We start from the raw sequence: 23,369 nt of genomic DNA, 5'->3' as shown, positions 1-23,369 counted from the left end.
GTACCTGTCCCCATTGGGTGTGGTCTGTTGGCTGAGTAACTCTTCTCCAACACTGGCCACAGATTGGAGCAGCCTCCTCTGTTCAGCTACTTGCTCCTGCAGCTCCTAAGGAAGTCACCATACAGCATTTAATCATAATTTGAAATGATCAAAATATGCTCAATATGGGCTTGGTGAATGTAAAAACTATGCAATAGCTCAGCTTCTTCTTACCCTCTGTCGAAGAAGGTTGTCATGGTGCTGCTGTGTGCGTGTGGATCTGGCCTGAGAGAGCCAATCCTGGACATTAGGACTCTGGGACAGAGTTGAGTCTGGCTCACTGTCCTCCTGCTCCTGCAATGAACCCTGCAAGAAAGACAGAGTGACTTCAACACTCACTTAAAAAAACTCAAGAAGTTTAACAAGAGAGAATATTTTGAAAAATATTTTGTATCTGCTTGTGAATTTGTTGAAAGCAGAAAGGGGCATACAAGTTACGTAAAATTTTTTAGAATAAGTCCATTTTGAAATATTAAAATATACATTATACAGTATTCTAAATTGAGATTGTTGGCAACATTTGAAATGGACAAACAAACAAAACAAACAAATAAGCAGTTCGTATGTGTAGAGTGATTTTATAAATGAATAAATGACTGAATGAATGAATGTCATTATTTACCAAAAGAGCACATTGAGGGAGGCGAGCAACAAGGGGTTTTAATTAAGGGAAAATCATTTTCTGAGGAGTCTGAGAGATTGAAGAGGAAAATTGAGTTGATTTTCCCAAAAAAGACACAGAGCAAAAGACCAACATGTTGTGTCATCAGAAACACACCTGATGCAGAACATCTAGTGTTAGCATGTGATGAGGTAGCATCCTTTTGTCTGCTGTCTGAGGCCCATTGTGAGACACACAGGCTCTTGTTGTTCCATTGTGAAAAACAGTGGACTTTTATGGAGGAACATAACGTGACCTTTAGTATTTGCACAATACTACCATTGATGCTGTTACACAGTGTCACATAATGCAGCACAGTACAACCAAAACGGCAAAGAGGCAGGAGGGAAGGAAGAGCTGGGAAATGGAAAAACATGTGGGAATGCGTAGGGAGTATGAGAGGAGATTAACAGAGATGGCGGGGAAACAAAACACACATGACCTCCATTCACACCTGTATGTCAACTTGTTTGTCCTGCAGCATCTGCTGCAGCTCCATCAGGCTGTCTTTGAGCGAGTGCAGTTTTAAGGTGAGTTGCTCCGCCTCTCCCTTGGTCTCGGCCCGACCCTCCAACAGCAGGCTCTCGCTGTGAACGGACAGCTCTGACAGATACGACACTTTCTGCTCGATCTCAAACAGCATGTTCTGGAAGAGCAAAGTTACACAACATATTAAAAGAACTACAACCTTATATTTTAAGTAGCTACCTTATATTCCTGATTGTTTGCCGTAACCTGCTGAAAGAGTGGCATGTAGAAAAAAATAGTTAAAATATCCCTTGTGCAGTTACTTGATATAGTATATCTCAATGTACTATTTTTCAAGCTTTACATTTTGTATTTTCAATCCTTTTCAGCATATCCTACTCACTCTTTCGCTAAAATTTCCCAACAAGAGGAACAACAAAAAGAGAGACCCTCCCTTTTTTGTCCAGGATGCGTGTGAAAAGTGGCGCAATTGTATGGCGGTGGAAAAGAGGGGGATTAAGGTGGGAGCCCCGTCTTTCACACAAAGACACAAGGGCTCTTGGCAGAGGTGGGGAGGTCTTTCTACACAGCACAGCTTTGTCGACATTACAGAGTGCTGCCATGTAACTCTTTTCCATCTATGCAATGTTTTCACCGTGTCATTCACTGGGAAATGGAGAGCCCTTGTTTATTCTTTTTACCTGTGTGGTTTTTTAGACAATAGTTTTCAACAACTAACACAGTTAAAACAGACAAACAAACCTGAGGTGCAAAAATAACACTATAAATATTAAATAACACATTACTTTTAACATTGTCTGACAAAAGCTGTTTATATTTCATAATCCTCTTCTTCTCATCCCATCAGTATTACTGCTCCCTCTCTGCCTGAAATGCTTTCTCTCATCACTATTCCTCAATTCATCTCTCTAAGTTCCTTTATCCTTTCTCATTCTTGCCAAACCACTGGATTCATACCACAATAATCTATGCTTGCAGACAGTTTTTACCACCTGGAGAGATGAAGATCAGTATGAGACAGACCTTTAGACCTGAGCTCCACAGGAGCCATATGTGAGCTGTAATCAGCTTACTGTCTCTCAGCTGCAACAAACACACAGACTTTAAACATTGATTTTGCCTTAGCCACAGAACTTACATTAGTTACTGAGAAACCAATTATGGTGCAACATAGGATGAATATTTAGGTATCTATTTGAATCAGTTTTGATATTGAACAGTGTAACTAATGCTTTCATAGAGAGCTCCCATAATACTTATTTTAAATGACTATATCAACGTAAATGCACACAAAACCATTTCTTGGGATTGAACAAAAATCAACAAAAAGCAGAATTCTGGATTATAAGTCACTGTTTAATTTTGTAATTAGTGGGAAAGACGCAATATCTTAAAATGTAAACAAACATCTGAGCTCTTTTCTCAGAAAAAGATTTGTGATTAGTTTATTATTACCTACTTCAAAGATGTGAAATAATCTTTACAAGCCACATGTGGATCATTGACCACTGCTCCCATGTATTCATGCGTGCTAATAAAGGTGATGTTACCATGGAAACGGGATAAGTGGGGGTACACCACTTGGGCTGGGAAAGGAATGTCTGAGGACTAATGAGGAGGGTAATCAGAGAGAGATACATGGTCTGAACCTAATCCTAATCCCGATGTCCTAATCCTAAAAATGTGTCAAATCACTGGACAATTGAGGCCTCCCATCCTGTTCTGAACTGAGCAGTTTACGCGTGACAAAAATAGTAACAGTAATAGAACACTGAGGGAATGAATCCAAGGATAGTCGCTATTTATGAAAATAGCAATGGAGCCAGATACTCTTTGATAGCCCCCTCTTCATAAAACAACAGCATACAGACTTTCATGCTGCGCCTTGTGCGGCCATTGGAATTCAAAAGTTGTCTTTGAATGTGACAGTTCAGAAAAAGTTTGAAAAGATAAGACAACCAAATTGCCATCCTTGGGAATCTTCACAAACCAAACCCAAATTCTTTCAGCACTCACTCACTCAGTCAGCAGAGCTTTGGATGAAAGCAGAAATGTAAATCTCACCTGACAGTCGATGAGCTGCTCCTCCATGTCCAGGTCTTCATTAAGGGGCTGAAGGGCAGAGCTCAGAGTGGCACGAGTGCTGAGCAGCCAGTGGTCGAGCTCTTCTGCCTCGCTGTGGTATCGCTGCAGTGCCTGCTCCTGTCGCTGCTCTTCTAGCTGTTCACTCAGTCTCTCCTGTAGTAAGTCAATGTGACGAACATATTAGATTCAGTGTGTGAGGCGCAATGTAAATAAGAATGAGAGTATGCAAATTTGGGAGATGTAAATTAATATCATATTTGAGTGCCTACCTCCAGCAGCTGCCGTTTACCAGAGGCCTTCATTCGAATGGTGGCCATCCTCTCTCCCAGCACGGTGAGAGTAGACTGCAGAGCCAGCTGGTCGCCAGCCTCCCCATCGCTGTCGCTGTCTGCCAGCTCCTCAGAGAAACACGTCTGTAATTCACCGATCTCATCCTGCAGCATCAGGATCTCATCCATCAGAGCCTGGAGCAATAGAGATCAGAAAAGTGTGAAAAATGAAGATAACAGACAGATAAAAGGGAGATTATGAAGAAGGTGGCATGAGGGAACAGTAAAAGACGGTTTGTCCAAACTGCCTGACTAAGTAAGTAGCCTTACAAAAAGGAATTGTATCCCGTCGCTGTGAAGCTGGCACAGCAACAGAGAGCAGTGCCATGCAGTCTGTGCAACCATTGCACAGGCTAGTGCAATATTAAACCCCTAAGTCAATCTCTACTCTCTCAAAGAAGGCTTGTCTTTTGTCAGCTTTGTCTTTTCCCAAAGAGATTTCTTCTGTCTGCCTTTTGATTTATGCTTAACATGTACTTATACTTTCAGTGTTTTTAACTGTAGTGCACTCAGTCCTCCGCTGTCTCTCTCTATCAAAATCACAACTTCCCCAATATCTCTGGACCTCTCTGTCCCCCTTCTCTCTCTCTCACCTGGTGTGCAGCCATCTGGCTCTCAGGGCTCTTGCTAGGCTCCAGGCCCTCATTGAGTGCTCCCTCGATGGACTCCATCTTAGTGGAGATGGACTGGAGCGACTCCTGATAATGCTGCTGCCGCTCCAAAGCCTCATACAGACTTTTCTGCTTCTCACTGATCTGTTGTAGAAAAGATGAAAAGAAATAAAGTGAATGATGGCAGCTGTGGATGAAGGGCTAGGGAAAAAATATTTTTTTTCAATGTAATACCAGTTGAAGTTACAATCTCAATAATTATAGGCTTACCAAAGATAACTGTCTGATTTTGTCGTAACTGTAAAAAATAGCATCCCAAATTCTAAATATAGTTAATGATTTCACGTACCACATTCTTGAGTGTTTCCCAGGACCTCTGCAGGTCATCCAGGTTAGCAGCACTGGTCTCCATGGACGGGTCGTACAGCTCCTGGAGGGGCGCTCTGCTTAGCGTGCCTCGGCCCTGTGGCACAACAACACAGTGAGGGTAGGTTTAGACTGTGTGACCGAGCGATGTAAAATATATACTTGCTGCAGTGTTTCTGATGTTCACTGAAGATGGCGCGATAGTTCTGCTGTGTCTTTATGTCATCAGACACGCTGTCAACAGTGAATATGAATATTTGAAACTGAATTGGCACCTAAACTCAGTATCCCATGAGCTAATGGTTATGGTAGTTCATGACAGAGGTAAATCAGGTCACCCGCAAGCTCAAATACTTCCATAGAAAGGATATGGTCCAGAATGTAAGAGTAGTAATCACCATATATAATCTGTGAGTGACATCTGTTTTGTTCGTTGTGGGATGTTTTTGCTTCAGCGGCATCTGGCAGAGGTCCCATGACATTACTTTTAACTCTCTCCCATGACATTTCCTTCCATCACTTTCCAACTGCCTTTGACTTCATTGATTTTTGCCTTCTAAGCTCACTGACACATTGCGAGACAGAAACACGTAATCTACATTTCACAGTAATAGCTAAAAAAAAACAACCATGACCTTCGCTGTTTTCTCCCAGAACAGACAGCTGATGTTTCACCATCCAAAGTCTGAGGTTACACTAAAAAGCTACTTTCTATTTAGACAAGGACACCCTCTCCTTCATAGCTCAGCAAAAAAAGCAAGTGGCAAACCAAATTACTTCGGCAAAGTAAATCTGCGAACATAATGCGGAAACAGGGAAAGCAGGGGCAGCACAGCAGCTTTCCAGCTGTTTCAAACCTCGATTGTGTTGATCGTGGTGATGATGGGAGAGGTCTTTGCTTTGTGTTGGGGATCAGGTGGTGGTGATGGGATGGGGTACAGAGGTAGCATGTCCATCTTAGCAAGTCAATCAGGCAAATCATTTTCAGTCAACAGAAGAAGTTTAGACTGCATATTTGGGTTGTGACTTGTAAGATGAAAGTGATGGTTTCTAATTATGTTACACTGTGAATTTGAGGTGTCATATGTAAATTGGACGGTAGGAGTATGGAAGTGGGGCAGATCAGGTAATGCTGGAGAGCTTTCGGAGGTGACCAGGGTGGGGTTTGCAGTACCTGGTTAAGAGGAGCGTCAGCGTTAGCCCCCGGGGAGGGGGAGCGGCAGGCAGGGGGAGAGGAGACCTCGCTGTTGGTGCCCTCCTCCCCTGACTCCTCCGTCACAGGGGAGAGGAGTGTGTGGCAGCGGCCGGCTGTCATCTGACCACACCACACACATCAAACGCACATCAAAAAGAAGCAGGTGGAGGAAAAGGGTGGGGGACCAAACAGAAAACGCCCAGATCAAAGGAATGAGGAGACAGACAGAGAAAAAAAATGAAGAGAAGAGGAGAGAGCATAAAAATTAATGGGGGAGTGCAGGTTAGGCAGATTGCAGTGAGCACATTGCTGATTAATTAGATAGGGAGTAATCAAATAACACTGAGAGGAGATCAGTCGGATCACATTGCTGCTACTGAAATCAAACACGGCGATGCATTTGCCACAGCACAGCATTAGAGAGACATAATTCATAGTAGCACTGCTCTGTGCTCGCAAATGGACAAACTCTGGATTCCACTGGCAATGAATGAGCCACTAGGATCTTTAACAGGATACATCAGGGGAAAGGAATGACCATTACCAGGAAATTAAACATCACACATGGAGTCGGTGCATACACACAGACACTGCTCACACCACACATACTCAGACATACTGTAGAGTTGCACTTTCAGAACCACAGTCATTTCCTTTCCATCACAGACACACTTCCCTTGTACGTCGCATCCAGACAAGATCCTTATCACAGACAAGTCTTAAAGATTTCTTTTATATTAAAGCTATTCTTTTTCCAGCAACATTTCTCTTAAAAAAAACTAGATAAGAAACACTTGCATCATCTGATGTATGAGCACAGCCTAATAAGACATTAAAGCTATTTTCAATGTGATAGAACATGAGATTAACAGTAAACAGCCCTGAGAAATCCACAAGAAGAACAAGGCCCATACTCTAAGCATAGCAACTATGGCATCGCTAACAGAGACTGGGATAGTTAACACAGCAGCGGCAGCAGCAGCTGTCCTAGAAGTACTGTAGCACAGTTGTCTGTGAGTCTGCATGCTTCAGTAGAGAGGCAGAGCTGAAATGTGAGCCAAGCCCTACTGGGCTGCTTTTTGGCAGTTAATGCAGAACTTGGCCGACTGACTCAGGACCTTGTTAAATTCGTGGGATTTTTTCCCGGGCTTTATGATGCAACGCAACGCAACGAAAGGCATAGCACACCGGCATGTGTGGGAAACTCAGCGGTTCGACACAGTGAGATTAGTTAGAGTACTGTCACCAGACTGTGTACCAAATATGTTGAACAGTAAAAAGTCAAGGATATCAGCAGCCTTCCATACACAATGACTTAAGCTCGGCTCACACACAAAAACACACTCATGCAGTAATATCCTGTTTCCTGGCCTGCTGAGACCAAACTCACCGCAAACAGCAGTGATAGAGCAAAGAGGCTAAGAGATCTGAATTATAGCAGAAAGAAGCAGAGGAAGAGGAGACGGTGAGGCGGTTTCTTATGCGCCAACACAAAAGTCACAAAAGTGAATGATCGAGCCGTGGATGACATACTGTAGTAGCAGGCAGACAGATTTAGGCTAATATGAAGCAAAGGGAAGTGACACAGCACTATACCAGCACAACGGGACACAGTCAGAATAGGAATACTTGAGGTGTAAGGAGGATAAGGGTAAAAAGCTTTCTGTGTTGTTTCTGTGCAGTACAAAATCAGACAGAAATAGATGCAGAGGAGCAGGATAATAGTAATAGAGAGGGACAGCCTATTCTGAACATCAGGTTGTTTAAGGTTTACCTGTCATGGACCAGTGAATAGGTGCAGCCCAACTGAAGATTAATAATATTATTAATAATAATGCAAGCAGCCTACATTTTGAAGTAAAATACTGTTGTTAACTTTAATTGTGCAGATGTAACTGTACGCAGTTTTTTGAAAATTACAGTAAGAATACTTAAGAGTTAAAGCTGTTACCCTCAGACATCCTCTAATTTGGGACAACTTTAAACCACTTATATTGATGTGTAATTAACCGTGCACACCCTTTAGAAGCCCTAAAAGGACCCCTGGGGTTCAATGTACTCCACTCTGACAACCAGGGGTCTAGACAGAAATGAGAAGGGATAGATGCTACACATGCTGACAGACACACATAAACATGGACCACACAGCCATGCAGTATGTACATGTGTGAGTTTGGGGGCGATTGTGTCCAAAAAAGGCTTTGCCACTCACCATGACGACAGAGGGGTGTGCTGGAAGCTTGTTGGATGGAGGGGTGGTTGCCACAGCACCGGGCAGCTCCTCATCACTCAGCTCGTCCATGCCGTCCGAAAGGCCCTCCACATCGCTGACCGTCAGCAGCATGGTGGCGTGTTTGGCCTTCACCGTCAGCATCTTGCACTTGGAGTGGAGCGAGGCGATCTGCTCCTGGTAGCCACGGATCTTTTGGGCCAGCTCCTGTCAAAACATCCCCCCGCAAGACAGAAAACACCACCACCCCCAGGGTCAGGAGAGTGTGGTTCAGTCCACAGTGGAAGATCAATAGTTCCTGGTTAAACAGGAGCCTGAAAAAACGGGGTAGACGTGTTGGTTCAGCTTTGAATGTGGTGCCGGTGTGAGGGTAGTAAGTGGAGTGGAAGCATTCTCTTCTCTCCCCGGTCTCTCGCTTTTGGCTTCACAGAGTGTAAGCATAGAAAGAGAATAGCGTTGCCTCACTCTCTCCCTCTCTCTCTCTCTCTCTCTCTCTCTCTCTCTCTCTCTGTCTCTTCTGTATCTCAGAGCCAATCAGAGCAGCACAGAGGCGGGTGACTCAGAGCAGTGGTGAAGCCAACACACAGGATGTTTGGTTGAGAGAGAGCGAGACCCTCGCAGAAATAGTTCAAAATCCCTCAGACACTCCCTCTCGAACACATACACAAATGGAAAGCAAAAACAGGAAGTGATCTCACTGCATGCACCCCCCCTTCCTCCGCCTGCCGCTTCCCTCCTCCACCAATCCTCACGGCAGAAGCCTCACAACAAAAGAGAGCCGTAAGGAGAGAGGGAGTGTTCAGGGAGCAAGAATGACATAGAAGGTGTCAAATTACAGCAATGGTATGGGTCCAACCCCTCCTTTCCTCCTCCTCCTCCTCCTTCAACTCGCTCTCTGTCCCACAGATGGTCAATGCACTGATAATCAGGTCATGTGACTATCTGGGCCAGTGGAGTTGCAGCTATTTGCTCAGCTTAGAGATCAAACTCAGACATAAACACAGTGACGCGGTATGTCACTCTGCAGCACCGGGGAGACTGCAGTGGGAAGAAAATATCTACAAACACCAGGGTTCATATGCTCTCTGTCAGGTACTAGAAGCAGATCAGATCTTCCCGAAACCACGCAGAGGAAGTTGAAATGTAATTAAAGGGAGAAAAAAGTGCTGGGGAGATCTGATCTGTTTCTCTGCAGGTCTTCGCTTCTCTCAGTCTGCCACCCCCCTCTTTTTCTCGATCTTGCTCTCCGCATGGGTGATCAAACACACTTACTCAGCAAAGTGCAACTGCAACTGAAAGCACTGGTTAAAGTAATGCAGGTGAAAACCGTCTTAACCATCCACACTGCATCAAAACAGAAATGTCTATGTCAAATTTACATGTATAATCAGATAAAAGAGGAATGTGCATGAGCTGGGCTTGTAGACACAATATTCTCCTAGAATGGCGATGTGTGAAGGCACTGCTCTGACAACATAATGTTAAAGAGGGTTTTAGGGTTTTATCTATACATTCTGGGGGTCCTGGTAGTTTTACAGGAACATGAATTAACTACTGGTGATTGCATTTTGGAATCAAGACATAAGGAGGGAAAAAATCCAGGCTGAACAAGGACAGCAAATGTATACTAGTCGGAAAGTGACTTCATCTTCAGTTAAAATAAAGTCAGATTCCATCATAATGGTTGGTAACCAATACTACCACCACTACTAGATCTACAGTATATTTCCTGCTGAATCAACTTCTCCTTTTACACTCTTTTACTCTGTCATTAAGTACAGGAAATATAAAATTAATCAGGCTCTTGTTGTCTTTTTTTGCTCTTGGCTGGCCTCATTAGACAAGCCAATTTTAGACAATTCATTTCTTAAATGTCAGATGAAATGCCCTCTGAGGCAAGTGCTAACCTGGTTTTTTACCGTTGTTTTTCTTCTTTTACTTCTAAAATCGATTTCAGCATGTAAAGATTAACTGTAAAGTCTAGCAACACAGCTTCAATTAAAGAACTCTTCACACCACAGCATACAATGATATTCTGATAAACATAATTCTTCCACCTTTGTAGCAACAGTTGAGAGAAGCCCCTCTCTTGCTTTATAATGACAGACCTTAATGTACAAAGCAGGTCAATAAAAGAAGTGGTTGTCTGAGTTTGGTGTTAAAGTACTTGACTGGCCTGCACAAAAGCCTGACCTCAAATCCATCCAACAAATTTGAGATGAATTGTAACACAGACTGCGTGCTCGGAATTATTACACAACATCAGTGCCAGAATTCACTAATACTATTCACGGCTGAAAGGGAGAAAATCCCTGCTGACAGGGACTTTTCGAAAAAGCCTTCTCAGAGCAGTGAAGGCGGTTATAGCAACCAATTCATGCCCATTTATAAAAAAAAAAATCACATATGAGTGTAATGCTCGCGTGTTCATGTACTTTATTTATGTGTCTATTTCAATAAATATATGAGAGATGGAGTGTTTGTATTCTCTTACCTCATGGTGGTGTATCTGAGCCTGAAGTTCCTGTATGTTACTGGTGGAGACAGGCCGGTCTTGAATGATGCGGTGAGCTTCTTCTATTAATCTCTGAAGGTTCTTCACTTCCTGTTCATACTGCTCATACTGAACCACAGCCTCCTGAGAAAGGTGAAACATAACAAGGTGAGGCTGAAGCTCTTTTGGAAAACAGTGATCACATGTATAATATATTATTGATTTCCGATGTGAAATGATGTTGCCTCCCTCCCTCAGGGAGGTCGACTTTGAGACTTTCGTCACCCACTGAAGTCCACTGAGAAGACATTTCTTTCATTCTGATGACACAATACTTCCATGATACTGATTCCTGTGTGTTCCTTAGTGTTTTAACATTACTATTCCAGTGTGACATCTATTAAGGAAGTTTAAACGTACAGTATTTCCAAGTATATATGAAATGCTAACACATGTCATCTGAAATCAGCTGATATTGGAACAATGAAGAAAGTTAGACACTTTTTAAGGCTCTTTTTTCTTAATATTGTGTCTAAGATATGAATATAGCATAAGCAGTTAATCTCATATATGACCCTGAGCCAAATCTGACAGACAGATTAATTGCTAAGAAATCTAGGGATGTTTACTTAAAATGGTGATTATTTAGGTGTCTGTCCTTTTCAGAAGGTCACCTGCTTCCTCCTCCAAAGACTAATCTTCACTACAATGAGCTTAAAAGCAAAATCAGCCCAGAACCAAAGGATTGGAGGGTAATGCTGGTCTGATAGGGGCTCAAAGAAAACACAGACATTCCTGAGAAAAGGCCTGTTAGGACACTGCAGCAGAATTCAGAGCAATACTAGCAAGTGGTATGATGATGAACAACAAAACTCTTCATACAAAGCAAAAAAAAGGAATGAGGATTTAAGGTTTAGATTATGTAATTTGACTAGAATTACGTAGTTTCAGGTAAAAAGTAATAAACAAAATGTTACACAAACACACACTTAACACTAGGATATTCTATCACACTGATAGCCAATATGACACAGTAACGGAATTGTAGCTCTCAGCTCTGTCATTTGTTACTAAGTTTGACCTAATATGCGACAGCTGATCATCAGAATTTGCTGGACTGCCCTCTACCTGCAGGATGTTGCACTGCTGGATGGTGGTATGCTGTAGCTGGCTGGCCTCTTGCTGCAGACTCTGAGCTGTGCGGCAGATCGGCAGGCTGGCCACTACCTCCTCTGGTAGCCGGAGGGCGCTCTGACACTGCTGTACTGCTGCCACCTGCTGCTTGAAGCCCTCCATTTCCACCAACAGACGCTGATGAATCAAAGAAGAGAGATGTTGGAGAGGGTAAGGAGGGTAAAGTCATACTGTCTACAGACGCTGTATGCTGTGACAATTAGATCATATTTAAATGCTCACTATAAAGAAATAACGCTGATTTTAAATATGTGTGTTACCTGTCTCTGTGTGAGCTGCTCTCGGAGGCTGAGTCTGTTGAGGTCTGGGGAGGCAAGCGTGACTTGGATCTGGTCTACAGCAGCATGGAGGTTCTTCACCTCTGCCTCCAAACGCAACATGTCCTGAGGAAAGACACAGGCACATCTAGTAGGAGCAACTAATACCGCTCATCTCTTAATCATACAGTACAATGTAACGTTTATACAAAGGAGGTACACATAAAAAGGCAGGTAATCAGATTAGTGTAACAGATAACTGCTGCACAAAATAAAACAGTGCATTCCATTATAATGGTGTAATTCACGTGGAATGACCTCAAGGGGGCACTGTTGGGTTATAGCTCTGGTATATTAGCTCTCAGCTCAAGTGTTTGGATTATTGAAATGAAATTAGCGACATTCTTCCATGAAGAAAATGTGATCAGAGCACCCTTAAATGATTTAGGTGTGAAATATTATTGATTCCTGCTGCCTGAAAGTGAATTTACTTTTGCTGCATCCTGGAGACTCTGGAGGCGAATCTTGGCACTTTGCTGCAGCTCCTCTGTGCATCTGCTGAGGTGTTTCACCTGCTGGATCCACCCCTCCATCTGCAACACCTCCCCCAGCTGCCCCTCCCTCTCCCCCATTGCTTCCAAGTCACCATGGAGACCCCGACACTCCCGCAGCAAAGCCTGTCACGACAGGAAGATAAATTACGAGTCAAATAGACGAGCCGTTTATGCCTTGCAATTATACTAATTAAGGCCGGCCATTACACTGTGCAGCACGTGACATTTCACTGAGAAAGCAAACAAGGATATGAGGCTAATTATCTGTAAATTTGTGGGGTGTCTTCAGATTTACAAGGTTAATGATCACTTTTAAGGAAAAATAAATATATAATAAAATCAGAACCCAGTGTTTTGCAGAAGTTTTAAGACATCTTAAATCCATTCCGAGTCCCTGCTGTGTGACTCATTAAGACTCACCTGGTGTGCTCGAATCTGTTCCTGCAGCTGGGACGCTGAGCTCCAGACAATACTACCAGTGACCAGAGCCTCTGCCTTTTCTGTCCATCCCAAAATGAACGCCTTCATACCCTGATATTCTTCCACCTGTCTCTCTGCCTGCCCGCGAGAGGGAAATCAGAAAGACTAGAGCATTACCGTGGATGAAAAATGAATAAAACACCAAACATTCTCATGCAGAATCACCTAATATGACCACCACATTTGTGGCAATAATGTAAAAGATATATGTATTAGTTCTTCCTACATGGAAGCAACATGAGTGACTTTGGCAGACTGAGTGGCGATCTCACCTTCTTCAGTCTACTGGACCTGGTCTGGACCTGCTGTGTGGTGTGGCGCTGCACCTCTGTCAGTTTGGCAACAGCGTCACCCAGCTGCTTACACAGCAAAGGGTTCTGCTCACCAAACTCCTGCACTGCGACTCCTAACTCTGCCAGAGAGCGACCGCAGCATTCACACTCTTCACAAAGAACCTGTAAGAAAGGAGAGAAGAACAAAGGGTCAGGCACAAAATGGAGGAAAAAGCAGGAGTTAAAGTTAAAGAAATAGATGTATTCACGCTTGCCATACTTTCGATTGGAAGATTGATACTACTTTCATTGCATGAAATACAAAAGGTATTAATCTTCAATTAGAAGTAGATTAGCTTAGCATAAAGTCTAGAAACAGGGACAAACAGATAGCCAGGCTTTACCCAAAATGTATCTTGTGTGTTAAATTTGTACAAAAATAAGTAAAACAACAAGTTTCAGTGATTAATTAGCTTGTGTGAGCTGGTAGGTTGAACAGTTAAAAAAAAGACAAACTATTCCTTTAACTACATAGACTCCAGGCTGCAGATGGGCTGAGTAGTGAGAGAGGAAAAGAGTTGGGGGGACAAGAAGGAGAACAGGAGGGAAGGGGCTCAGACTCCCATCTGAAATGCTCCTCTCATAAGTGGGTCACTGTTGGAAGCAGAATTCAGTTCATGCCATTCCAACTCTCACATACTCATTAACCTCAACATCTGCAAAATGAATAGCCAATTTAACCGTGGTTAATTGCTTGTTAATTAGTCAATCTGTCTGGTTGATTACTTTGGTCTCTTCTTTGGCCTCCTCCAGGTCGACACCCTTGTCTTCCAGTTTCAGAGCGATGGTCTTGAGCTTCATCTCGATGTCCTGGAGTCTGGAGCCGAAGTCCTCTTTCACATCTCTCGTCTGCTGCACTTCCCTTTCCCTGGCCTGGACCTAAAGCAGAGGGCGGAAATACAAACAGTTCATTGTACTGTCAAACACTAAGAGACTTTAAACAGTGCTATTATGGATATTTCAGCATGAACTCTCTGGATACTCTTAAAAGCCCTGCAGTAGGAAAGTCATACACTAGGGTGCATAGTGGAAATCATACAAGTGGATTCAAGCTTAACTCTGACATAAAATACTTGAAAGTGTGGTTTTGTTCGGTAAAAATATTAAATTATTCCAAAAAAAAAATACACTCAATATTGCACTTAACACAATAACCACTAAAAACAGTCAATGTTTCAGCATTCAGGCACTCTATTGTATCTATTACAAACCTATTCAACACCCATTTGACACAATACAAAATGTTATAAACTGTAGCCAAGAGAGGTCACCTGGTCTTCAGCAGAGCCCAGAGCCAGAGCCACCTCAGCCAGCTGCATGCTGAGCTCAGAGGGCAGCCCAGCCTGGAGATCCTGGTACTTGGACTGCTGCAGCTCTGTCATGCGCTCCACACTCTGACGCCTGCTGATGACCTCGCCATGTGCAGTCTACAACACAAACAACATCACATGACTGGCTGCTAATCACATTGTGTTTATGATATGACACTGCATTTACCAGAGTTCTTAGCAATTTAGATTTGTCCTTATTTGTAAGGTGTGTGTGTGTGCCCACCTCTAGTTCTTGCAGCAGTGAATCCAGGTCTGCAGTGGGACTCAGCAGTAAGCCTCGAGTATCTTGGATCCAGCCTTTGACCAAGCCCAGTTCTTTCTCAACCTCTTCTCTCTCCCTCAGCTCCTGGTGTACCTGAGCCCTGCTGCCTCGTACCCTCAGTACGAGGCTAGACAAGACAAATGGATATAAAAATACACTACTTTGATTGAATTGAAATGGGATATTCATTTTTTTCTGGTCAAAAATTTTGACATAACAGGATTAATATATCTTATTCCCTTCAACTGACTGGCTGTAGAAAAACTTGAATAGCAGCACAGAATCACCTGTCATATTGCTCCTGCATGCTTCTGATCTCTTGTAGGCAAGGTGTCTCTTCATGTCCATTCGCTGCCTTTTTCTCCATCGTCTCCTCCTCCTCCTCTCCTCTGAGGCTGCGAGTGTGTTGCCCCAGCAGGGCCAGGATGGATTGCTCCCTCTCCACCTCCAGGCTGAAGGAGTCATGGTACTCCAGCAGGTTCTGAAGCGCCGCCCTGGTGGCCGCCTTCTCAACTGTGCTGTCAGGGACGCGACTGTGGAGGTCTTGGGACACAGAGCGCACCTTCTCCATCTGAGGAAAGTTTATGTTCAAGATTCAGGTTCACTTGATGCAGCAGATTTATGGTTTTATGTGAAGTATTAGATACTTTAAATATTTCCGGCTTATCCTTTAAACTAAACCATTTGATTTGAAAATATTACATGTATGTATGTATATATATATATATATATATATATATATATACAATAATATCTTTAAAAGTGTATCTACATGTACAGTGTTCGCTGTGATAGCCAAAGGCAGACATGAGAGTTTAGAGAGATTCAAGTGCAGAGAATGACATCATGTCCTGTAGAACAAAGGGGCCATAGAAAACCAGTGGACAACGGGGAATGTGCCACATATGAGGAAGTGACCACCATTTCTTACAGTTTGACCTATTTTCCTTTTTAAGAGCAGTGCTTTGTGGGAGTTCTTGGGAGCTGACAGCATTCACACTTGAAATAGGTCGGAAGGCGGGAAAACGCTTCATGACACAGTGTTTTGGCAGGAAGAAACAACTGGCCTGAAGCCTGGAGTTATATCACAGCACACCAACTGGTATTCAGCTGTTTCTGTATTTGACCCAAATCTGTAGAAGCAAGAGCATTTTTTCTAAACTTGAGTGCAGGCTGAAAGTGTCATGTGAGTATAAAGTGGTTGGAGTTACACTGTACATGTTCCTTATTGAAGCATACTCACCACACTCACAGTGCGCGCTTCTGCATGCACAGCAAACACCCACACAACACAACACCCACACAACATCAACAACAAATGTGTCTTCTCTTACCTTCTCAGTGAAGTTCCTCCACTCCCTCGCATTGTCCTCCAGTGCCCTCTCCTGAGCTCGGGCCACACTGCGTAGCCTTGTCCACCGTTGCCACAGTGACGATACGGAGTGGCTGGTGACGGCTTTACTGGACTCAGAGATGATCTGCTCTAACTCTGTTGCGTTTTCTTTCAAAGCATTTAGAGGCAGCTCCAGCAGGTCAATGTGAGCCACCAGAGACTGCAGCCAAAAGATGACAGCAGATACACACAGAGGTCATTTCTTCTGAAATATTCATACAGTAGGAAACGATAACAATCCCATAAAAGAAACAACTTTGTAGACACGCTAGAATTGAAGAGGGAATAATGCACAAACAGCCCACTGTTTAAATATTAATAAGCATCTGCAACCAAGAACAAATGTTGGAATTTAATATAAAGATAACATCCACATAAGACACAGCACATCTAAGATAGATGATTTCTATAAACACTGTATAATCATTTGCTGCAGTATGTTTAATGTTTTATGAATTTAAGACAGTGTCCCACCTTGTATCTCTGACACTTTTCTTCTGCCTGTTGGATACTGACAGCTTTAGCTGTAGTGAACATGGCCATCTTGCTCTCTGCGTCATTCATCTGTTCAACCAGTGTGTCTTTCTCATGTTGGAAGGAGGTCCAGAGAACTGCACAACTGAGAAAATCACACTGATTACAGACTACTATTTATGGGGATTTATTATTAAAATATGCATGGTATGGACTGCACTTTCCAGCTGGGTATACATATGTTGCTTGGCTCCACATTAACACTAATACACACCTCTGAAGAAGCCCTCTGTAAACATCCAGTTGCTGTTCGACCTCGGTGTTTCTCAGCTGCATTCTATCTACGTTTTCTCGAAGTCCACTTTTCGCTCCTGCTTCAATAAAATCCTCCAACAGAGGAGCCAAACTCCTCAGCTCCTCTAAAGCAGATGTGAAGTTATTTTCCTGGGCTGAAATTTCCTCCAGGTCTCGCTCACAATCTGTGTGGTTCTCAAGTTCCACCCCCAAGCTGCCCCTCTGGAGCATGGCAGCAGCAGAGTCCAGCCATGTCTGCATGGACTGAAGAGATAAGTGGTGCCTCTGGACCAGGGAAAGCACTTGATCCACAGCCAACTAGAATATGCAGAAGGTGATTTAATTAAGTTTAGTTTTTTTCTTCATTCAAACATAAATTTCTTCACAGAGATGTGGTCAGGAAAGTGCTATCTGTACTGTCTGCATTTGTGTTATGATCTTAGCTACTTCTACTTAATACATACAGTAAAAGTGATATTTGGGATATGGTTTTCTAAGCACATTAAATCCCCACAATAGTTATAAAACAATAACAGCATAATACTTATTCAAGCATCTTGGAATCTCTTGAACTGTCTTTTAAATGTTTCAGCTCCCTCGAGCTTATAAATATTGATGGGACAGACGAAGAGGAGACTACGAATAGTCAGTGGGTTTGAGCCATGAATGATGGATCAGATTCACTGTAAGTTCAGGATGCGAAGTTGGCAGTGAAAAATAAAAGTTATAGGATTATATTGTAATTCCTAAATAACACACCCACATACCTGTTTTTGGCTCATTTCTCGTTGAACTTCAGCTCCCAGCTCTGCTAGCTCCCCTAGTTTCTCTTCCATGTGGGCAGGAAGAGTTTCTTTCCTACTACAATATCTTTGTTTTTCTCTGCTACACAAGGCATCTCGAATCCTCAATATACTTTTCACCTCCTCTTCCATGATCTTCAGTTTGCACTCTTCCTCATAAACCCTCACAGTCTTCACCTCTGAAAGGGTCAACGCTGCTTCAAGTTCGTCCTTGATAGTCCTCAGCCATTCCAACATCTTCTGAGTCTCCTCTGCAAAGTCTTCATTCTCTATGACCTTCATTTCACTTTCTTCAACAAAACCTTTTACTTCAAAACGTAGAGACTGCAGCAACTCAAGCTGCAGCGTAGAGTCCTGAAAGGCAGTGGGATCAAACTTCAGGCTGAGGCCTTTAGTTTGCTGATTACATTCTTCAGCCTGAGAGCTCACACAATCCAGACTTTCAAGCAGTGAATACAGACTTGTGATTTTATCCTTGACACCTAGTTTTGTGTCTGGCTTAAGTCTGGCCAACTTCTCTTTCACAGACTTAAACTCTGAGTTCAACTTGGTGGACACTCTGCAGTGTTCAACTAGTGTTTTCAAGCATTCCTCTAAGTGTTTAATCTTCTGATCATTTGTTCTTTTCAGCGTGTTATGGAGACTGACCAGCTGCTGTGTCTCTTCAGCTCTGTATTGCTGACCCCTACTGAGAAAGCCTTCATTTTTGCCATGCAGTTCCCTCACAGCAGGGCTGACATGGAATAAACTTTCATCAATACTTCTGTGTTCGTTAATTAGACAAATAAGCTCCTCCTCTCTAATACTGATAGTCTGCTTCTCCAGATTGTCAAACTGCTCCTGAAGCTCCTCCAGTGCATTACGAGTTATATCAAAGAAAGTGCTGAACTCTTTTTGCTCTAAGATTATTTGCTGGACTCTATCTTTTTTCTCTTTGGCTAGAGCTAGGATGGCGTTGTACTGCTGAGGCAGAGCATTGAGCCTCTCATCTAGGTAGCAATGGTCAATCTCGTTCAGAGTAGGGAGGATCTCCTGGCCTATTCTTTGGACGATAAGCAGAAGGTTCTCGTACTCTGAAGCTTGTTCCAGGACATTCTGAAAGTTAGATAGTTGTGTTTGCAACTCTGAGCTGTCGTCAATGTTGCTTAAATTGATTTCAGGGAAGGTGATGGCATCCGCTCGTCTCAGCCAGAGGCAAGTCTTATCAAGGTCAACCTGGAAGTACTTCCGGGAGGTTAAGGCTTTCTCCAATTCTGTGAGACGCTGGGTCGTCCTCTGGAGAGCGGCTTCGAACGCTGCCTGTAGCTTCTCAAGTCTCGCCAGGGTCTCTGCTCTCTCTTTGTCAGTGGCATCTCTTTCTAGCTCTCGCCCTTGTACCCAGAGAGATGCCAGCTCTCTCTGGTACGCTCGTAAACCACTCTTGACTCCCCGACAAGCAGCAACCTGTTTGGCTAGGTCCTCGGGGAGAAGCGCTATGTGGTCATCTATCAAAGCCTTCCTCTCTTGTTGCTGTACCCAAGACAGTGCCCTCCCCAAGCCTTGAAGGAACTGTGTCCTCTCTGTGAAGGCCTAGAGAAGAAAAATTAAAAAATGATTAACAAATTTTTAACAGCTTGAAATTGAATATTCTTCTAGCAGCACAAAGTCTAGTCACTAATAACATAGGGTTTCACATTTCATATTTGGTTTCTTGGACTACCTGGTTTCCTGTTTTCACTATGTTTTTAACAGATCAGAAGAAAGTTCATTCCGTAAGGACATAATTAATATTTTCCTGTACAAAAATCCAGCTGTTTACCTTACTGAGGTATTTCCTCCTTTGGGCCACCCGGGCCCCCAGAGCTTCTACCTCAGTCTGGGCTTGTTCGACAAGCTCCTGTAAGCCTCTCTTCTCACTCAGACCCAGTCTGGAAGCCACAGCCTGGGCCTCACTCACCGCCTGACCCAGCAGCTGCTGACGGGCCTCCAGTTCTACACACACGCTCAGGTGGTCGAACAGGAAACTCTGAGCCAGATCGGGGGGTGGGCTGGTTTTCAGCGCAGAGGTAAGAGCAGGCCGCTGCTCCTCCACCCACTCACGGGCATCCCTTAGCTGGCTTTCAACCCGGGCAAGATCCTCTAGTGTCTGCGCCGAGTCTTGGATCTTCTGCTGAATCAGGGCCTCGAGCTGGGACCACCGCTGCTCCAGATGACCCACCTGGTAAAAGGCAGAATCCCTTGTAAAACTAGAAACAGTGCTTTACTATAACATGAAGAACTTCAAGAATAGAGCTCCACCTGTTGCTTGACCAGCTCCTTGTCCAGCAGGCTTAGTCGAGGCAGAATAGCTTGTCTCTGGTCTCTGAGGTCTTCTAGAGTTGCTCTCTGTTCCTCTAGGTCACATGAAAGCTTCCTCAGAGCCTCGAGATGCTCACTCGTGCTCTCTGTGTCCGCCCTAGGTACGCATAGGCAAGGGTTATGGGACATTTGATCTCTGCAGTTATACAGTCATTGTCTTTGCGGCAATGAAGTGAAATGAATATTTGTAAGACAAGAGGGACTGTGTTTATAAACAGTAAAAATCTACACGCACAAAAAAAAAAAAAGAAAGAAACAGCCACCACAGAAAAAGAAAGCTTTATACCTGGCAAGGTAGTCCCATTCCCTGGATACTTGGTGGAAAAGTTCCTCAACAGCAACAACAACTTCCTGGTACTCCCCACTTCTCTGCATGTCCTCCCCCCTCTGGGCCTCCAGTTCTTCTGCCCGCTGGCCCAAGTCCATCCAGCTTCTCCTTAGTCTCCTTATCTCTTCCAGGGCAGGAGAGACCTGCCCATCTGTCAGCCTACCAGTGGCATCATTCAAATGGGCTACTTCAGACTGTCTCTCCCTAATCTGCTGAAGGAATTCCTGCAGGAGAGATAATGAATATTCACAGTCACACAGAACTCAAGTTTGAGTGAATTCACTTGATGATCATTTGGAATTAATTTTACAACAATATGGAGCTGCTGTTGAGTTAACAAAGTCAGTATACAAAGCAAACACAGACCTGTGCCTTGTCCAGCTGGTTCTGTGCAATCTTGGGCTCCAGCTCTGCAGGTCTCCTGATGAGGCTCTGAAGTTGCTGCTCTGTCTCTCTCAGCAAGACCTCCAGATCTGCCTTCTGTTCCTCAATGTCCCTCCAGCTGTCTGCTACCTCCTCACAAAGAAGCATACGCTCCTCAATCTAGACACACACACACAGAAACAATGGAATTAATTCTTCAAGTATTTTGTCAAGCTATTCAATTGTAAAAGCAAAACAGCTGCCTACTACAGCTGTGGACACTAAAACTGTCTATGTTTTGTTTGTTAAAGTTAACAGACCTGTAGTTTGACATGCTGGATATCTGCAGCGGTGTCCCTGACCCTCCCCTCGGACAAGTCACATGCTGAGCACACAAGCTGGAGGTAAGTGCTAGCTTGTTCCTGGAGTGCCCGCTCCTGCTTCACCTGCCAAAGAAGGGACTGTTAATGATTCTATGACTTTATTGGTGGATCACATTCATCCCTTCTGCACAACCTGCAAATCGACAAGTACTTTGCACGCATTTTTGCCTCAAGCCAAAAACATGTCATCAAGCAAAATGTCTGTGAGATCGGTATTTGACGGCCATGTATGTGATGTAACTACCTGTAGATTTGTGCTCATAATTTTGGTCAGTAACAATGTGTTTAAAAGAAATACAAGCATTTAATCAGTTGTGTCCATAATATGTATGTCCATAAAGGCCTTTCTTGGTTAAGGAAACGGTTGTGCTTTACTGACCTGATGTAGCGCCTCCTCCAGGCTGAGAGGATGATGTGCAGGAGGCTCTGGTTCCTCTGAGACAGACGTTAACCAGGTCTGGCACTGCTGCAATGTATCTTGGAGACTCACATGTCTCTGTAGCTCATGGTCCAGGCTCTGATACACCTGTAAGACACAGACAGATGCATATCAGTGCTACATGTTTGGACTGAACAATTCTACTTCCATACTGTAAACCTTTCATGAAAACAAGCCAAAAATGTCCCCAAGGTATAGCTTTGAAGCCAGAACTGCATGACCAAACACGGAGACACACCAAATGATAAAACCCGAACAAGTAGGCAGTTATGTGGTGTTGTATTTGACAGGTGTTGAATGTGGAGGCGTCCATGCCCTCCAGGGGAGGCCGAAACAGCCAGGTCTGATTGACAGTGTTAATATGAGAGCCCGAAAGAGGGACGGAAAGGGGGGTGCAATGTATTGGCAAACTGCCCAGTGTATTTGGCAAAGGCTAGAAGGTTGGCAAAGTGGCAAATGGCAAGCAGGATATTAGAGCTGTGTTGTGCTGGGACACAGTTGGCAGCCTTCATAACACTGGAGGCGCAGTTGTAGAGAAGCCAGCAGTGTAGTGGTAAAGTGTGGCTGGATCACACAATGCCAGATTGGATGTGCGAGTGCTGGTGGAGGTGGTGTCTTGGGAGGTGAGCTATGATGACAGAGGAGAGGTTGCCAAAATGACAGAGTGGGGCTGGATTAGAGGGCTCACCAGATCTACTGAATAGTGGCGTGTGACCATTTTTGGCTCAGGCATGAAAAAGGGGAGTTGACAGGGGATATGCAGAGATTAATATGGGGAGATTGAGTTAGTGATTTTGGCTGGTGGGGTCTGCCTGAGTATGGCTGCCGTTGAGCTCCACTTTGGCAGCCTTAATTGGTCGTGCCCCCGTCACTGGCAGTGAAGGGCTGTCTTGAGAGACGGGTTTAAGTGTCAGAATGGGTTAGGATTAAGTGGATGCTGAGGCTGTTGGAATATTAACAGCGCTAATATGGGGAGCGTGTGTGTCTGCGCATGCATGTGTGGTCACATTCAGGGCTGGCAATGCAAGTGTGCGTGCATCCAAAACACCAATATGTCTTACTTGTCTTACATCATAAATGTGTAAAGCCATTTCACTACTTCCAACAAAGAGTACATGTCTTTCTCATCTTCCTCCTTCCCCTCCTCCTCGTCTGCTTCCCCTCCCTCCCTGGTCCCATCTACTCCTCCTCACTCACTCTCTGTGCTGTGCTACAGATGGCTGAGTAGCTGTCTCTGGTGCCTTGCTGGTGAGCCTGGACCTGCTGTCTCAGCCTGCTCTGCACGCGGTCACTGCAGCCTTGTACCAGGTGGGCTCCTCGCTCCTTCAGGGCTGCCAAGCGGTCCTCAAAGCCTGCGATTTCCTCCATGATGGCCTGTGGACAAAGTAACAAGTAGAAACATGTTAGAAAGATGGCACAGAAGGTCAGATAAGACTGATTCCACATACTGAGGACTCTTGTTATTGAGGCTTGAATGGATGACCTTGAAATAAGATTGCAACTGTTATGACAATGAACATACCTTTTTCACAAATGTATTGTGTCACACCTTTACTTTAAATAACATTTTTTACCCTGTGTTGTGTACCTGAATGTAATGTACGTCACTCTTACATGAAAAAATATCACATTAACAAATGCAAGTG

General features: G+C 43.9%; 1 protein-coding gene and 1 long non-coding RNA gene across 9 annotated transcripts in view; one reads left to right on the top strand and one right to left on the bottom strand.

Annotated features, from left to right (window-relative positions):
- syne1a (spectrin repeat containing, nuclear envelope 1a) overlaps positions 1-23,369 on the bottom strand; it is a 126,311-nt gene that overhangs the window by 27,446 nt on the left and 75,496 nt on the right. For 7 of the 8 annotated variants that reach the window (XM_037085984.1, XM_037085980.1, XM_037085983.1 and 4 more), the window contains 30 exons: positions 22,921-23,097; positions 21,664-21,810; positions 21,222-21,347; positions 20,905-21,081; positions 20,497-20,762; positions 20,151-20,307; positions 19,672-20,070; positions 17,838-19,442; positions 17,051-17,388; positions 16,777-16,921; positions 16,244-16,462; positions 15,197-15,480; positions 14,871-15,036; positions 14,588-14,743; positions 14,043-14,195; positions 13,257-13,439; positions 12,925-13,062; positions 12,442-12,627; positions 11,954-12,076; positions 11,628-11,810; positions 10,500-10,643; positions 7,988-8,212; positions 5,755-5,895; positions 4,564-4,677; positions 4,197-4,358; positions 3,544-3,738; positions 3,254-3,427; positions 1,155-1,346; positions 214-345; positions 5-105 (listed from right to left, as the gene is read on the bottom strand). In XM_037085984.1, coding sequence (XP_036941879.1) covers positions 5-105; positions 214-345; positions 1,155-1,346; positions 3,254-3,427; positions 3,544-3,738; positions 4,197-4,358; positions 4,564-4,677; positions 5,755-5,895; positions 7,988-8,212; positions 10,500-10,643; positions 11,628-11,810; positions 11,954-12,076; positions 12,442-12,627; positions 12,925-13,062; positions 13,257-13,439; positions 14,043-14,195; positions 14,588-14,743; positions 14,871-15,036; positions 15,197-15,480; positions 16,244-16,462; positions 16,777-16,921; positions 17,051-17,388; positions 17,838-19,442; positions 19,672-20,070; positions 20,151-20,307; positions 20,497-20,762; positions 20,905-21,081; positions 21,222-21,347; positions 21,664-21,810; positions 22,921-23,097 — 6,908 coding nt within the window. The remainder of the gene's footprint in view (positions 1-4; positions 106-213; positions 346-1,154; positions 1,347-3,253; positions 3,428-3,543; positions 3,739-4,196; positions 4,359-4,563; positions 4,678-5,754; positions 5,896-7,987; positions 8,213-10,499; positions 10,644-11,627; positions 11,811-11,953; positions 12,077-12,441; positions 12,628-12,924; positions 13,063-13,256; positions 13,440-14,042; positions 14,196-14,587; positions 14,744-14,870; positions 15,037-15,196; positions 15,481-16,243; positions 16,463-16,776; positions 16,922-17,050; positions 17,389-17,837; positions 19,443-19,671; positions 20,071-20,150; positions 20,308-20,496; positions 20,763-20,904; positions 21,082-21,221; positions 21,348-21,663; positions 21,811-22,920; positions 23,098-23,369) is intronic. The other variant, XM_037085985.1, reaches the window with a different exon arrangement.
- Positions 11,970-14,399, top strand: LOC119012311. Its single transcript, XR_005072439.1, has 2 exons — positions 11,970-12,101; positions 14,070-14,399. It is a non-coding gene; the product is annotated as an uncharacterized LOC119012311 (long non-coding RNA).

Source organism: Acanthopagrus latus, chromosome 22 (assembly GCF_904848185.1).
Source record: "Acanthopagrus latus isolate v.2019 chromosome 22, fAcaLat1.1, whole genome shotgun sequence".
Classification (NCBI taxonomy): Eukaryota; Metazoa; Chordata; class Actinopteri; order Spariformes; family Sparidae; genus Acanthopagrus; species Acanthopagrus latus.
Note: the sequence above shows the minus strand (reverse complement) of the source record. Positions and strands in the feature narration are given on the sequence as shown.